Source organism: Poecile atricapillus, chromosome 1 (assembly GCF_030490865.1).
Source record: "Poecile atricapillus isolate bPoeAtr1 chromosome 1, bPoeAtr1.hap1, whole genome shotgun sequence".
NCBI classification, from domain to species: domain Eukaryota; kingdom Metazoa; phylum Chordata; class Aves; order Passeriformes; family Paridae; genus Poecile; species Poecile atricapillus.
In genome coordinates, this window is record NC_081249.1 from 132133682 (window position 1) to 132150428 (window position 16747).

Consider the following 16747-nt stretch of genomic DNA (forward strand, 5'->3'; position numbering starts at 1 on the left):
TTAACTTTCACCACCTACAGCTGCTTAAAGCAGCCCACCTAGGGATTTCAGAATAGTAGTTTGAAGTAATCACTCTGAGCTCTCCGAGCAGTTGTTACAGGTTTTGTAAGTAAATGTTTACTATTACTTCAGACTATTTCTACTTTTTATATATAAATAGTGGCATGTCCTTGCACACATTAATTCCATTTGGAGGGGACAGTTTTGTAGTTTGGTTCATTTTTCTTGCTGTCTTGATAAATAAAGCTAGAATAGCAACAACGTGCCCTGGCACATGACTGCCCGGCCACTGAGCTTAGCTAAAGGTGTGTTCCCCCTTTTGCTACATCCCATCATCTTCTAGACTCTTTTTGTGTCCTTGGTGTGAATGTCACCTGCACCTACACTTTTAGTTTGTTAACTACATGATTTATATGACAATGTAATTTTAAAAAGAAGTTTGGGGTTTTTTAAAAAACAACATTTCTCTTTCTAAACATTAAAAAAAAAAAAGAAAACCCATAACCCAAAAAGATGAAGTAAGCTGAAATTTTTCTTGTCAGATGTGTAGTTCTGCAGCTGATGGCAGTCCTACTCCCAGCATTTTTCAGTAACCATAAGCAGTCTGTAAAACACCAGACAACTCATGGGCAGCACTTCACACCCGTGCAGACATGGACATAGAGATTCAAGAGGCAGTTCGGAGTTGTGTGCCGTTTTTCCTTACTCTTTTCTAACCATGGTCTTTATTCTGTGCCTTTTCCTCCAGGGGGCGGTACCTCCATAAATGTGTGCTAAAAACCTGTGTCGGGGGAGGGTTTTAGAGGAAGAGTAAATTTCTGCATGGCCTGGTGCTAGGAGGGATGCTTTGTGAATACACTCACCACTCTGCTTCTAGGGATCCTGAAGTCTCTAGAAGAGTTCTTTCGTGTTTCCACTTCTGTTATGGGGCTGTCATTTGCCCCTTTTCTTTCTTCATCTCTGAGTACTTAGGGGCTGAGATGGGATAGCAAAGCAAGTGGCTTCTGCTGAAGAATTTCTAGAGCTGTCTTTATGGATCAAGTGACAGATACTTAAAAGAAAAAAGTGACAGATCTGCCGAGTGAGCCAACATATTTGTGTTAAGAGCTGCTGAAAAAAATTGGGCTCACAGGAATGAACAGTCCCACTCTGTAGTATTGAATCATAAGGGGTAAATTCTTCCACCCACAAAATAGGTTTTACACTTCAAGACATACCCCCCCCCCCAATTTATTCTAATTTTAATGGCTATCAAAGAGGATCTTATAACTGTCAAATTAAAAATTAAAATTTAGTTGTTGCCATGTTATTACTCTACCTTTAGAAGCTGAGTAAAGCTTCAGAAGCTACACAGAGTCTGACAGAAATTAAGCCTCATAAATCACCTTGCAGTACAAGTAGTTAGGCAGAAGAAAAGAGATCAGAGTTGGTTGTGCAAAACCATAAGGGGAGGCATGAGCAGAGGGAAGAGGGCTGATGAAGCAGCCATGCTGTGTTTCCTGGCCACACTAAGGCAAAGGAATAAACCCTATGAAGTTTTTTTGTATATAGTGGAAGCCTTTATACAAAGCAACAAAAAATCCTCTGCATCTCCGTGCGCAGTCTATCCCATAACACCTTTGGGACTGAGACAAGTACCATCCCTGAGGAAAACTGAAAGTCTGGCCTTGGCTTGCACTGTCTTGCAGCCATTTCAGTATAGCCCTTTGCTTAGTGATGCCTCTCTGCCACACACACACATTTGTGAGCCTGGTTTAGCAGCAACTCCTGGGCTGCCTATCTCGTGGCAACTGATTTGGATAATGTCAGCAAGCCTCACATCACAGAATAATGTTCTTGGCTACTGCTTCTGGTCACTGGTGAGACTCTTAATCCTTTGGAGTTAGGAGCAGGAACTCCCTGGCCCCATGTAAACAAGACCAGGTGAAATGTGCTGAGGAAATGTCCTGTCTGAGTGGCAGCCAGGAGCCCCCCTGCTCACATGAATTGATTCAGCTGTGTGGTACCATTAAAAAGACGAGTAATTGCTGGGTATGAATGAACTCACCCTACTCTCCTACAAGCTACTTTGGGAAATACAAGCTCCATTTAAAATGGAAATGTATGTCAATCACACTTTTGAGTTCTAGTTTCTTAATACTGCAAGATAAAGTACAGCCTCCTTGGCAATATGCTGTGTCCTTTCCTCCCCTGCATTCCCTTCTGGGTAAGGCTGTCAGAAGCTGGTGGAATAGGAGTGAGTCCAAATTGCAGTGTCAAATCCCAGGTATTTCATTAAAAGCACATGAAACCTCACTTCTCTGCATCTCTCCCCTTGCCATTAGAATCTCTAAGAGCTTCCATAGATGGCTGCAGAGCCTCTGCACCATGAGTTTGAGGTGTCCCGCAGAGAGGTGATTTCCTAAGCCTTTTCAGGATGAGATCCTGCCTTAGACCAGTAATGGGAAGACAGCAGACAGCATGCCCAGTAGCTGTAGCAGAACCCTGCTGTGCCCTTCTGCTCCTACTTATCCTCTCTCAGCCCTAGTGGAAGCCTGGTATTCCAAGGTGAAAACACACCAACAGCTCTGCAGCCATTCTTTCTCAGACACTGCTAAGAAAACAATTCCCTGGAGGAAGAGAAAGCTCGCACCTGCTCTTTCTCTCTCAAAGGGTAGTAGGCAATGACAGAGCTTATGCCTTTCATCTGCATAACCATCTCCTACCTCCTGACTCTTCATTCTGCACTCACTGTTCAGTCTACACTCTCCTCTGGAGCCACTTACCTGCCCTTCATTATTGCCCCAATAACAGCAGGGATATGCTGCAAACACTGTGCTCTAGAACTGGTAACACAAACAGCAACAAGAGTTCTTCATTTTCCCTGGCTCTCTGCTGCAGTGCTAGAAGTAATGCCTTAAAATATCACATATCCCATGAGAACACTGAGGTGTCTTTTTCTACACCAAAAAAAAAGCTTTTAAAAACAGGTTCCAAACTAACTGAGCAGACTAAAGTGAGAGAAAAGAATCCCAAAAAGATATAGAGTTCTCCTAAGCACTAGAAATCCTTCAAACAGGTGATGCAACATAACAAAAAATCGATGTAAAGGCAAACTTGCTGTAAAAAGAGTAAGTGAAAAATTCATTGTAGACTTCCATTGGGTTACTGACATTCTAACATTCTATTAATGAAAAAATCCCAGAATGATTGTCAGAGAGCAGGGAGAAGTAGCTGTCTAGCTAAATTAGGATAATTTCAGTGGTTAAAAGTTATCTTAAGTGTACAGAATTTGTTAGTAAGGGTCACTGTAAATCTAGAGACAGCACAACAGTGGGTGAAATACGTAAAGCAAAGAGATAATGAGTCAAGCTCTCGTGGCCCTGAACTGCAGTGAAAGGTTTAATCCTGTTTATTTACCAGACTTGGAGGGATAATTTCCAGATGAATTGGCACATCTGCACTGGTCTGGAAACAGTGCACATTAAACACTGATACTCTGTCAGAGCCTGCCTCCTCTCAGCTTCTTCACGGTGTAATACTATTCAGTGGGCAGAAAGATGGAATCAGATTGTGATTAATTTCTAGACAGTATTAAAAGAGAGTCTAAGGCACAACTCAGGCACTATCAATAAACCACAGTATAAAAAATGTTTTATAGATTTTATATTTAAATATTAAAGCTTTACAGAGTCATTTGATTGAAAGAGATACAAGCTTTTGAGAGATACCTTTGGTGTATAATATTTCCTTCTGCATTTAGTCAGTCATGAACATTATCTACAGTAGGGCTATGACACATAAAAAATAACATGATAATAAATGATGTGGGGGTTGAGAGTTACATAAAAATTCCATGCTGGTTATGTTTGTTTGATATGCATCCTGTTGTAGTTTACCCATGTAGTATTTTTTCAGCTATATTTCATGATTCTTTGGCAGCAAATGAAAAGTAGTAGCATACAAAAAAGTAAAGTACACAGATAACTCATTAATGATTCAGATGGAAAAAAATGGCTCATTTTATTAAAAAAGGAAAAGCTCAATTTATTATGAAATAATATTTATTTACAGGTATTTTACATTTTTAGAAAATAATAAAATTGTATTCTAAAATGCTTTATTTATTTTTATTTACTTATCTGCTTGTACAAAAGAAGCAAATACACTGTCTTCTTGTTCTAGCAGAACCTCAGGCTTGTCATATTCCAAAATAACCCCTCTCTTCATTACAATAACCAAATCTGAATTGAGGATTGTGTGCACACGGTGCTGAAAAACAAATAAACAAATTGCCAGGTCAGTGTGACTCTCTATTCAATCTATTCCAGGATAAGAATAACTTTCACAAATTAATTTTCCTATGAAGTTCAAATTTGATTAAGGGTACTTATCCTACTTTTCATCCTAATTTCTGTGTAAATACTGCAGATAGATACACAGACCAAGAGCCAGGTGGATACTCAAGTACCTAAAAAATACACAGGTACTTGAGTATGAAGAGTCCTACGAGTTCCCTTTAGAATGTTCCCAGCCCAGAGTCCTGCTACCCAAGTGCAGCCAAAAGAAGGCAGCTAGGCAGAGTAGGAAATGGGCAACTGGGTGTGGAACTGCCTATGGGAATTTGCAAATTCTCCTGGTCCTGGATTATATCTGGGTCTGGGGTGGTTCCTGAGCTTGGTGTGGTGTGTCTATTTAGAAAGATGATCTAGTCACTTTTACAGGACTTGGGCCATGTCTTCTGAGATTTCATGATCGTTTCGCATCCATAACCTTTGGAAAAGACTTTTCCATACTTCCTCCCCACAAGTACTCCCTCCTTTTGTATGCTCTGGGCCACGTTGCTCAGAGTTCCATCTGATGTCCCTTGCCTCGTGACCTGGTAGACCTCTTTCACGTGGCCTTCTGTCAGACTGTCCTTCCAGACAGAAGAGCCGCAGCCTGCTCAGCTGGTCCCCTGCAGGGCCAAACCCAACACCTCCAAAATCATCCTGGGCTTCTTACTGGTTTTCAGTTGTAATGTGTTGTTCTGGGCACAAGGCGACTGGAAATGCACACAATAGTCAAGGTACGTGTCAACTTTGGACTTTGTATGTTAAGTATGGACTTGGAGTTCAGCCTTCTTGTTTCTAATCATCTTTTTTATTTCTTCATTCATACCGCATTTTTCTATCCTATCTCAAGCATTACCTAAATAAATAGCATTCATAGTTTCCATCTTCTTTTTAAATAAAATACTTCAGTAATTTCCATAATCCCTTCAGATTCAATCTCCTTTGATGCTTCTTTCAGCTTTTTTCCCCCTCCACCATTTATTTTTGGGTTTAATTTTTTGCAAGCCTCTTCATATTGACAGAATTCCATTTTTCAATGTTAACTGTAACTGCATAGGATTTTTTGAATCTGCATTACTCCTGCAGAGATATTTAATCTCAGAATATTATGGTTGCTGTTACACAGTTGCTCTTTACCCATAAGGTTCCTAATAAAGTTGTGGGCATCCTGAGTATCAGAACAGCTCTTTTATTTCCTTCTCTGGCTTTCCTAGCCAGATTTTCCATAAAATGATCACTGATGACATCTATAAATCTCATATCTTCACCAGTTTCTATGACATTCATCCACTCCACAGGCAGGGGTAGGGGACTGAAATATCACATTCCAGTTGAATTTGCTGCCCTTGCCTGATCTCTTTCAGTGTAACACAATCACTGCTGCCACCCTGGTAATTGTGAGTAACATAGAAGATAATAGAGAGCCAGTACTATAACTCCTACTATTCCTATTCTTTCTAAACAGAAATTAGGAGTAGATGGCTTTTTCTCAGAAAAAAACCATACCAAAACCAACACACAACAAAAACACCTCAAAACCAACAATACAAACAAAAAAAACCCTCACCACAAAAACCATCATCCATCCCACAAATGCCCTGTGTTATGTTTCTACTACAGAATGTTTTGAATACAAACCCACCTGCTGTAAACCACATTCACAATTGGAAGTAAACAAAAACATTCAAAGTAGGTTTATCCCAAGATGTTTGTTAGAGCTGTGCAGTTTAAAACTCACTAAGAGAGTACAAGAAGAATAAAGCTTTTTTAGCCTGTCCCCAAACAAACAGAAAAAGATATATAAATGCAGAATACAGTGCAAATCTGAATTTTCATGCAGAGAAATCAGGAAACGTCATGGTTATGATTCCTTTGTTTTTTTTTTTTATAATGACACACTGGATGGATACCATAAGATAAATCAGGACTTCTGTTACACATTTACTAGGTGAAAATAAATGATGCTCAGAGATTCCTGAGCACAGATTTCTTGTGTTGAATTTTTAATTGTAAGGAAGCATGCTGACTTCATTTCACATCCCTGAAATATGTGTATTTACTTTCCTTATTTTAGCTTGATAAAACTTTTCTTATATTTCACAGCAGTCAAAGTATATGGCATTTTAAATTAGCTTAAAATGGGAAACAGAAGATAGAGAGCATACTCAAATTATGTACTTTTACAGGTAACTTGACTTAGCACCATGCAATACATTTCAGAAGCTACACTTATGAATTTAAGTAAGAAATTTAAAAATGGAAAAGAAAGCTTACATCTAAACACCACTTAAAAAAAGAAAAAGATGAATGGCCTAACACATTTATTAAGACTGACAAGAAGTGACTAATGGGGTATTTCTGACCCTTATTTGCAACAGAATGGCAGCAGGGACTGTACTTACTGCTATTGTAACCACAGTACGGTCAGCAAACGCAGTCATGACCACCTTCTGGAGAATGTTCTCCTAGGAAAGGAAAAACATTTGGTGCTTTTCAAACAACAGAAGTTGCATGATAGACACAGACACTACGAAGGCTTAAGTAACCACTGACTGTTCCATGCTGTTATTTTTCCTCCATGGCAGAAGTGAAAAATTAGCTACATGTCTGAACTAAGTCAGAGCCTGGTCCCTCCTGCCATTCCCACTGCTCATTCCTTCCATTCTCACTGCCTCTGGGGTTCAGCAGATGCCAAAGCTGTGCTATGGCCCCAAACTCCTGCTATGCTGGTCTCAGTTTTACAGTGAGGAAATCCAAGGTGAATTCCAGGTGCTGCCAGGCTGCCTGTGCTGGCGCCTCTGCGGCACGTCCTTCACCCCACTGCAAGCCCAGGAATGTTCCAGCACAATGGGGACATCTAACACCAAGGGGTGGCAGGGACAAGCAAGGGACTGTGCTGTACCTGGCATATTTAACAGTGGAGATGATATTTAAGATGGCCTTAGCATACATAGCTCTCACTCAACAAGTACTCATCCTTTGCTATTTAGGAGATGTGTCATTGCATTCCAAACTGCTTGGAAGTGTCACGAGCACAGATACCCTCATTTGCTATTAGCTACTCTTTAGAGAAGCATTTCAAAGGAAGGACTCCTTTGAGTCACTGATCCATTGATGCACCAAAATTCAGAATGTGTTTTAACTGGGCTCGTGCACTATAGTTCCCTTACTGAAGCTCAAATGCAAACATCTTACTGAACTAAAAATTGTAGCTGCTCTAACAAACCCCTCCAATTGTGTTCTTTACTTACAGTGGAAAGAAAACCAAAGTATTTCCTGCAACAACATAACAGATGAAAAAAATATACTATTCTATTTGGCTAAAACCCAGTCACTGCACTATTACTGAGTGCTTAAACATCTGCCTAGAAATTCCAGGCAATTAATGCAAGAATCCAGTATGTCTTTTCTATGTCTGTGTTCCTTGACCCTACTTTCAAGCCTTCTAACTTCCTCACTTGTCCTTCAACCATGCTGGGAAAACTTGCCACTTGCCAATTCACCCTTCACTGACCATCCCAAGCTTTGTTTACTTTAGAAATGCCCACTGCAAATTAAAATAACATGCTTCATTTTCATATGCAATCAGCTCTGGAATAACTGTTCAATCCCTAGTAAAATGGTTTAAAAGATCTTTAGATTTGTTAGCAGTGACTCACAACCACCTGGGCATGTAAATGTCTGCACTAAATATGGTGTAAGCATATTACAGAATAGACAGAGTTGCTTTCCACCTTTTTTTTCACATATCAGTTGCCTCCCCCTCAAGGAAAAGAGATCAGAAGCACTTCAAACTCACTGTTGCCATGTCAATAGATGCTGTAGCTTCATCCATGATGAAGATGCTCGTCTTCCTCACAAAAGCCCTTGCCAGGCAGAACAGCTGCCTCTGGCCTTGGCTGAAGTTTTCACCCCCTTCTGTGACTATGGCATCTGGAAGTGACACAGCAAAATCAGTAAGGTCAGATCAGAATACAGAATACGCTTGGAAAACAATGTCTCACTTTCAGAATAAAGTAATATTTCCTAGGCCTACAGCTTCTGGTGACACATTTTTGCCTGCTTATTTCCAGTGTTCAAAACAACTAGTACTTCTGTCTCACTATATTCTCTGTATCTGTTAGACATCAAAGTAGCTGAGGATGTTCAAGAGCAAATTTCTCTGGAACATGTGCAGTCTAGGACAATGCACCCCCAGTCAAACCAGCATGCATAATTTCTTTTCCTTAGGGCTGCATAACTTACCATTTTAAGGGAGTTCATTTGTGATTTTTTGGTTTTTTTTCCCTTAGGTGTGTGTGTTTTGGTTTTTTTTTGTGTGTGTGGGTTTGTTTGTTTTTTTGTTTTTTTTTTTATTTTTCTGCGTGGCCAAATGATTCACATCTTGAAGCTTTAGAAACCTTCCTTCTTGGACACGACTATTGGAAAACACAAAAGAACGTGTTCTAGGTAACACCTGACTTGTTAACAGCTTATTTAAATTTACAAGACCCATAAACCTCACTGCTTCATAACAAAGACATACTGAAATAAAATGATTTTACCAATGATTTGAAAAGAAAGAGTATTCTTCCCCCTAGGTACAGTTGGTAAAGGAGTTATACAGATATAGGACATTTGCCTGCAGGCACTTTCTGTCACCTTCTATGAACTTTAAAAGCTCTTTCTTCATCAACTACTTTTCTAATAAATGACTGTGAAACAGGAATACTGTGAGTGCTGGAAACAATATTCTCAAAAAGAAGTCTCATTACCTAGGCCACCAGGTAAAGCCTTCACCACATGCTTGAGCTGTGCTATTTCCAGTGCTTCCCAGAGCATGCTGTCAGTGCACTTCTTCTCAGGGTCCAAGTTAAACCTGCAGCATGGGTAATTCAAGAACATCAGTCAACAGAAACTGCTGCAATGGATTTCTTTTTTTGGTGTGCTTAGAAACAAACCTGCAGATAATCAGAATCATATGCTGAAGGTCTGGGCCTGATTCTGATTTATCATTGGCACAAACATGGATTAAGTCTGGGAAATTCAGTGCATTTATACCAATGTGATTAAGATGAAAATTTGACTCTCAGTTGAGCAGAAATGGAAATGCTTCCTATTGAGTAGATATCTTCCAGGTTTTGGAGTTTATTTTGTACTGTATAAACTAAAGAAATCTCATGTTTTACTAGGAAAAACATGTAATATAAAAAACATGTAATACTCAGTTTAAATTAACATTAAATTTTAACAAAGGCCAAAATTCTACGCTCCCTTCTTTTAAATACATCGCTTTGTTCTTCACTGCTATAGAAATGTTAATGGAATAATAAAGCTTCATACTGTATCATGAAATTCAAGGCTTCACAGCAATTCAAAAAATCTTGGATTTATGAACAGATAAACATTATTTTAGCTTGCTGTGGCCCAGAAGTGACAGCAACAAATGTGAATCTCACATCATATGCCATTAGCATATAGAATGTCAATAAAAGATTCAATGGTGCGTAACACTACTTTTACATTTTGCTCCTGTTGCATGAGTTGTGAAGGATCGATGCTGGCCTAAATGCATTTTTTAATAGATTAATTCATAAACCAAAGGAATACAATCACATGATCTTCTGATGTGAATGAATCATCGTCTAGTTCAGGCATGTCCTGAAGCCTGTATCCTTTTCAGTGAACTCTAATCACTCATGTAGAAACTAAAACGGCAGGTGATGTAACTGTGCACTGAGATTGTATTCTTTCTTTCTAACCTAAATGGCACAGACACAGGGAAGGACATTTGCTGGAAACTGGAGTTTTTGGCCATTGTTTCTACTGCATCGTCTTCTGAGAGAAGTAGAAAGAGAATGCAAAAAAACCCAAACAACCAAAAAACCAAGGTATTTGGTGCTGCAGATGCTCAGAAGAAATACAGAGGCTCCAGGACAAAATAGCACAGTCTTCTAGTACTTCTTATGTTCTTTTGCTTTCTCTCAGTCTACAGCAATTTCTTAGTCTGTATTTTTTACATCACGTATTTTAAGGCAGACATATGAAAACAGATGTAGGAGAAAGAAGGTTTCAAGAATTGCTGGCTGGTTATGGGTATTTGAGCTAAATTGATTACTGGATCCTGGAGGAATAAATATTGGCCTTCTCTGCTTCCCAGATGTGGGATGTCTTCTGCCAACAGTGTCCTGTCCAGGCTCAGGCATGGGGAAAGGTTAGTCTGGCAGAGGTGAGTTACAAGCACAGGCAGAAGGCAGTGATCCTCCCTATTCCAGCTGAGGAGACTAGAATTGAACAGCTTGATATAAAAGTCATTATAATATATTAATATAATAATCAATACAATACTATTAATTAATATAATAATTATAATATATAATTAACATTGTATGACATACAAGCAATTACATGTTTTTTATTTACTGCTGGTGTTTAAACACTTACCGGATTGTTCCACTGAATAAAATAGGATCTTGGAGAATGATTGACAGCCTGGATCTCAACGTCTGTAAGGGCAGCTTTGCGATATCTATACCATCAATGATAATCCTCCCTATGCAAAAAAAATAGGACAGTGTGTTTATTGTGCCACACAGCTGCTGGCAAAGACATGGCTCACTTCCAGACTGAAAGGCAGTACAGCAGGAGCAGGCCTTGTATCAGATAGCCCCTTCTTCACTAAAGAAATGTGCTTTGACTAGAAAGCAAGCACAGCCTTCTTGAGACAAGCTCAGCTGGAAAGACACGGTGTACCTGAAGTGTCTTATAAATGATTAGATACACAACTGCTTGACCAATATACATCTATCAAACAACAAGGTCAGACATTACTTCAATCAGGGATTAATTACCAGGGGCAACAAGCCTTTCAGAAAGCCAAATTACTGTTGAACACTATGAAATCTTATCTCTGAGTACAACTGTCTGTCTTAGCAGAGGGGCTCTGTGAGTGATGTGGCTGGGAAACAGGCTATCTTTTTGAGATGCACCCTGTGAGGCATACAGACACAGCACACAGAGCAGGAAATATGGCAGGAAATTCCAGGGCAGTAGGCCAAGCTGCAACCCCCAGTTGCTGAGTTTTCTGAGCCTAGTGGATCCCATCTGTGCCTCGAGCACAGATCCCTCATGACACTTAAACACCTTGCCCTTTTATGCTTTGCTCCTATTATTGTGATTTAACAGCACAAAAGGCTATTATCTGCCACTCTTGGACTTCTGCTTCTATCAAGCAGAATTTTTATTGATCCAGCTTACGAATGGCACAGCTGTATGGTGACAGGTGATATCAGCTTTAAACAGGGCCAGAGAGTGTGTCCTGCAGATTTGAAAATCACACTTCAGAGCTGCTGCTGTTAAGGAAAAGACTACCAAAGAACCTTCAGCTTGAGTGACACACAAAAGTGTTATCATACCCTCAAAGGTGTCAACCATTCTGAAAAATGCAAGAGAGAAGGAGGATTTTCCACTGCCTGTTCGGCCGCAGATCCCAATCTGTGACACAGAAAGCAGATGAACATCAGGCAATGAAAATACAGGAAATGGATAACATTTGTACTTGACACTTCAGATGAGAGGGTGGAGGAGCTGTTCTGATTCACATAATCCTCTTCTCCTCCTGACAGATCAATCAAACTGAACCAGCCATTACAGAATAACTGTGTTCACTTTTTATCTTTTAGGGGTCTGAGCATTTGAGAATAAATCAAGGCCAGTCCTGTAACAAGAACAATAGGAGGGTGGTAATGATAGGAATAAGGACAAGAGAGTCATGTGAGAAGGATGAAAAGGAGGTCTAGCACTGTAAGGGCTCACTGTCACTTCTTTTGGCACTGTGTGCTGTGGGATACTGAGAGGGGAGTACTGCCTCAATACACCAAGCTAAGAATCCCCCAGACTCCTTTCCAGCACACTACATTCTTTGAGAGAAAAAAAATCATCTGCAATTCAGTCATCAAAACATTCTGTGGTATGTTTTAACTCTGATTTATGTGATGTGCTAGTCTAAAGAGCTTCTGAGAACCACTGCAGTTCTTTACCTTTTGTCCCGGTGAGATGTGGGCATTGACATGTTTCAGCACTGGCTTTAAGTTGCTGTCATATCGGACACTGAGATTCTGGATTTGGATCTCCCCTCTGTCTGGCCAGTTCTGGGGAATCTGGGAGGAAGCTGTACCATGAGCATAGGGGGAAAAAAAACCAACATCAACCCTCTTACAATAAGTAAGTTGGTTCATGAGATAATTTACTACATTTTTCATGGCAAACACTGCAAAGTCATTAAAATTTCAGCAAGCTCTTTCTGCATGCTGCACAAAACCACACTTACAAAGGAGCCCTTCGTAATTTTCAGCTTCTGTTTTGAGAAGGCCATTGATTCTTTTCACTGCCCCCAGCTGGATCTCCATGTCAGCCAGGTTACGAACCATCCAATTCAGGTAGTTAGACACCTGATGTAAAGCAAATACAGGACTGAATCCCAGATTTTTAGTAGTTTGCATCATTTGACCAGCATGCAGTTTATATTCCTGAACAGGAATGCCTCAGTAAGTGGAAGTTGTGAATGCACTGGATGGTACAACACCAACAGGGAGGCAACAATGACTAAAGGTTAAATTTCCTAACTGCAGTGCACAGATACTTTGGTACTATGGAGATCTGATCTACACCAACAGAAAAGGGGGTGGGGGAACAATAAAGACAGGTGAAAAGACATAATTTTGGTAACTTAAGTTTGGACAATCTAGAATGACATACAAGGGCATAATTACAACTGATGCACTGAAAATGTATTCTTCACAATGCAAGACAATATAAAAAATTATGATGCAACTTGTCCATGTTTCGTTGACATATTTGAACTAACACCTCGATGAGATTTGATCTCAAAGCTGACGAAAGCATACATTCAAATATGTCAACCATCACATGTTAACTGAAGTAAACACATGGTTTCAGTGATGTTACAGTACCCACTATAGATGTACAGACACCTTCAATCTTCCTGTTCATCTTTGTGCCCTGAGGAATTGCAAAAAAACGTTTGGGAGAGACAGAAAGGATCCTGAGATTCTTACCATAAGAGCATAGGTTAGTCCCAAGCCTACAAGTCCTGAAGTGATTTTATTATACAGGCAACTGGTAATAGAAGTGACAGCTGCTATGAGTACCACACATGCTCCAATGTACTCCTGAAGGAATATGAATAAGCTCCATCATTATAAGTCTACAAAGGGTTAAAACGTTCTCATAACTTTGCATACCAAATAACAAAACCATCGCCCAATTTCGAAACACAGGCAGAAAACCCCGTGCAACTCCATACAGACTCTACCTGGGAACACATTCTTACTGCTTTTAGCAGGGCTGTGCTGGGGAAGTCAACACAGATACCTTAAGCATGTAATGGAGGTGGCTGAAATCATGCAGCTGATGTTACCTGGGATAGGAGGGAAATGCTCATGTATCTCATCTCTGTGGCTGATGATGAGCTGCTGAGAGGCTCTGCTGTTCCTGCTGAGTTCCTACTATCCATAACTATCCAAACAAGCCCTTCTTGCACAGCACACAGCTATTACCTTAAGGGCCTTTTTCTGCTTTAATTTAAATCATTGGTGATTTGACCTCCCACAGACAATTCTTTGAGTAAAATTGTGTAACAGACTAGAAAACAAACTCTGTAGGAGGGAAACTGTCTGTGTTTGAACTGTTTAGTGATACAGGCATTGATCAGAATTATGGACTTCAAGCGGTCTAGGCCTGAACATGAAATAAGGTAATAATATTTTATTCAAGTCATACCCAACACCTGAACTAGATTAGCAAAAGGTACCAGTTAAGATGGTGTCCAAAATGGAGCTATAGAGTGTGACATGAAAAATGAAATAACATACATTTAGCACATTTAAAAGAAGCCCATGTTACCAGAACAGCATTAGTACACCTGAATTTAAAACTGTGATATAACATCCCACAATAAAATTCCTTGACTTGCATCTTAGAGAGTTATTTTTTAATAAACCATTTCTCATGCCAGGCCACTTCACTGAGCAGAAAAGAGGCCACTGAACATGACCCCAAAACAATCAGATAAACCCAAAACAGACTCAAAGTTATCTACATTCTTCTGCTCATTAGGAGAGCTGGCAAGATACTGAAATGTTCCTAGAGAGCCACAAGGCAGAGGCTGCTGACACGGTCCCACAATGAGATGCTGGATGGTGGCACAGCTCAACTAGCTCTGATCACTCTTTACACACAGAGCAGTCAATGTGACCCGTGAAAACTATTCCTGTCCTGGAAAAACAGCTGCAGGCTACCGGGAAAATTCATACACCATTCAGTGTCCAGGATGGGTTGGGCATATGCTCATTACAGTCATAGAGGGCAAATGTTTTTGAGGCTTTGAGATGAGGCTGGAAAACTGTTGGATGTCTCATCAGATTACCTGGAACAAAGTAAAAACTTCCTTGTGTATACACAATAATAATAATGTACTTACCATGCGAACTTCCAGCCAGCGATTGGCTGCTGTGAGGAAAAGGGAGGCAATGTTGTTGGAATCTGTGTATTCGAGAAGTTTTTGTCGGAATTTGGCTTCATACCTAAAAAAGAACACAAAAGAGAAAGGACGAAAGGGAGAAAGCAGGAAAGCAAGAGGAAAAGAGGAAAAAAAGGAGTCAAGCTGTGGGGTCTGGGAAAAATACAAAGTAAAATTTAATTTCTGGGGTATGTGCTTATGGACAGCTTGGCACAGGATATAAATCAGCCTATCAATAGTTCAGAGTGACATCATTTCTAGTCTTGTGTTAGACACAGGCAATCTCAAGAAGTTATTTATGGATATTATTGCACTGATTATTGAAATTCTGTGGGGCTTCTAGATCCCACTAGCCATTTAATAAATGTATTTTATGACATGGTAATTCAGAGAGAGAAAAATCTGAAACTAAAATATTTAAAATACATATAAGAAAAATAATACATTCACATATTTGTGAAAAGAAGCATTAATGCTGCAGAATTCTGTTTTTCTCAGTCATATAAGCTCAAGTTTTAAAATCTGTATTACCATAGTGCTTGGAAATTGTAACAATTAAAAAAGTATAAACTCAAAGAACTTCATATTATAGTAGCACCCATATTAAACAAATTTATTTGTCCTTCTCATTAAACAAATGGAGCACTTTGGAAAATGGAAGTCCAAGTATATGGCATAATGAAAAGTGTTAGATTGGAAAGAACTGTTTTCCCTTCCCTCAAGGAACTAGCCACAGTACACAAAAACAGGATTAATCACAAATAAGCCTGTTTACAGTTTGTTATAGTGAATTTGCACCCACTCATCTGAATAGCTGTGCCAATGAAATATGCCACGAATTCAGCAGGTATGGGAGATGATTCCCTGCTGGGGTCTTGGCAAGTGTGCAAGTCAGCCAGATGCCCCTTGTAGCTGGGCATATTTAATTGCACAGGTGTAAATTAAAGTGATGTCAGTAATCAAGTGTATCAACAATTACAGTTAATAATGCACAAGCCTGGCACAGAAGTCTTTTCCAGGGTAGTGATACAAGCTCAAAGGCCTGAAGATTTAGTTTAAGCACCCAAATCTTGCCTTTTCCCCCCTTTTATTACATGATCAAGTTTAATACACTTGATCTCTCCTTTTGAAACTTTACCTTATCCTTTAGCTATTATAGCTGCAACAAACACTGATTATTTATAAAATCAGCTCTCCTAATATCAATATAGAAAAATGCCTATGTACAAAGTACGTGGCTTAGAGCTTTCAAATTTGTTCACTGCAGAGTGACTTAATCCTTCTTCTGAGCACAGTAAAATAATGACTTTAGATAAAAAGTTTATGATTTTGAGGAACATAAATAATTCAGCTGTCCAGAACTTAGCTATGTGGTACAACCTAAGAGATGTGTCTGCTGTGTGCAATGGGGAATCGAGGAATGGCTTGGATTGGAAGGAAACTTAATGATCATCTCATTCCAACTCCCTGTCATGGGCAGGGACACCTGTCACCAGACCAGGTTGCTCAGAGCCCAAATCAACCTGGCCTTGCACAATTCCAGGAATGGGCCATCCATAACTTGTCTGGGCAGAGATATGTGCCAGAGCCTCACCACACAATAAAGGACTTCTTCCTAATATCTAATCTAAACCTACACTTTTTCAGTCTGAAGCTGTTCCCCTTGTCCTGTCATTACATGCCCTTGTAAATAGTCTCTCTCATCTTTCTCACAGGTTCTCTTTGGGTACTGGAAGACCACAATTAGGTTACCCCAAAGCCAGGATGAACAAACCCAACTCTCAGCCTTTCCTCACAGGAGAGGTGTTTCATCTCTAATCAACTTGGTGGGCCTCCTCTGAATGCACCCCAACAGTTCCACGTCCTTCCTGTGCTGGGACCCCAGAGCTGATGCAGCACTGCAGGTGAGGTCTCA

General features: G+C 39.8%; 1 protein-coding gene across 3 annotated transcripts in view; it reads right to left on the reverse strand.

The window, feature by feature from the left end:
- Nucleotides 1-3977: 3977 nt before the first annotated feature.
- The window catches only part of ABCC8 (ATP binding cassette subfamily C member 8), a 74160-nt gene continuing 61390 nt past the window's right edge, over nt 3978-16747 (reverse strand). For 2 of the 3 annotated variants that reach the window (XM_058829895.1, XM_058829906.1), the window contains exons 30-39: nt 14794-14896; nt 13370-13483; nt 12622-12742; nt 12332-12462; nt 11708-11786; nt 10737-10845; nt 9068-9171; nt 8113-8246; nt 6716-6778; nt 3978-4251 (exon numbers count right to left, since the gene is read on the reverse strand). In XM_058829895.1, coding sequence (XP_058685878.1) covers nt 4114-4251; nt 6716-6778; nt 8113-8246; nt 9068-9171; nt 10737-10845; nt 11708-11786; nt 12332-12462; nt 12622-12742; nt 13370-13483; nt 14794-14896 — 1096 coding nt within the window. In that variant the 3' untranslated portion in view covers nt 3978-4113. The other variant, XM_058829916.1, reaches the window with a different exon arrangement.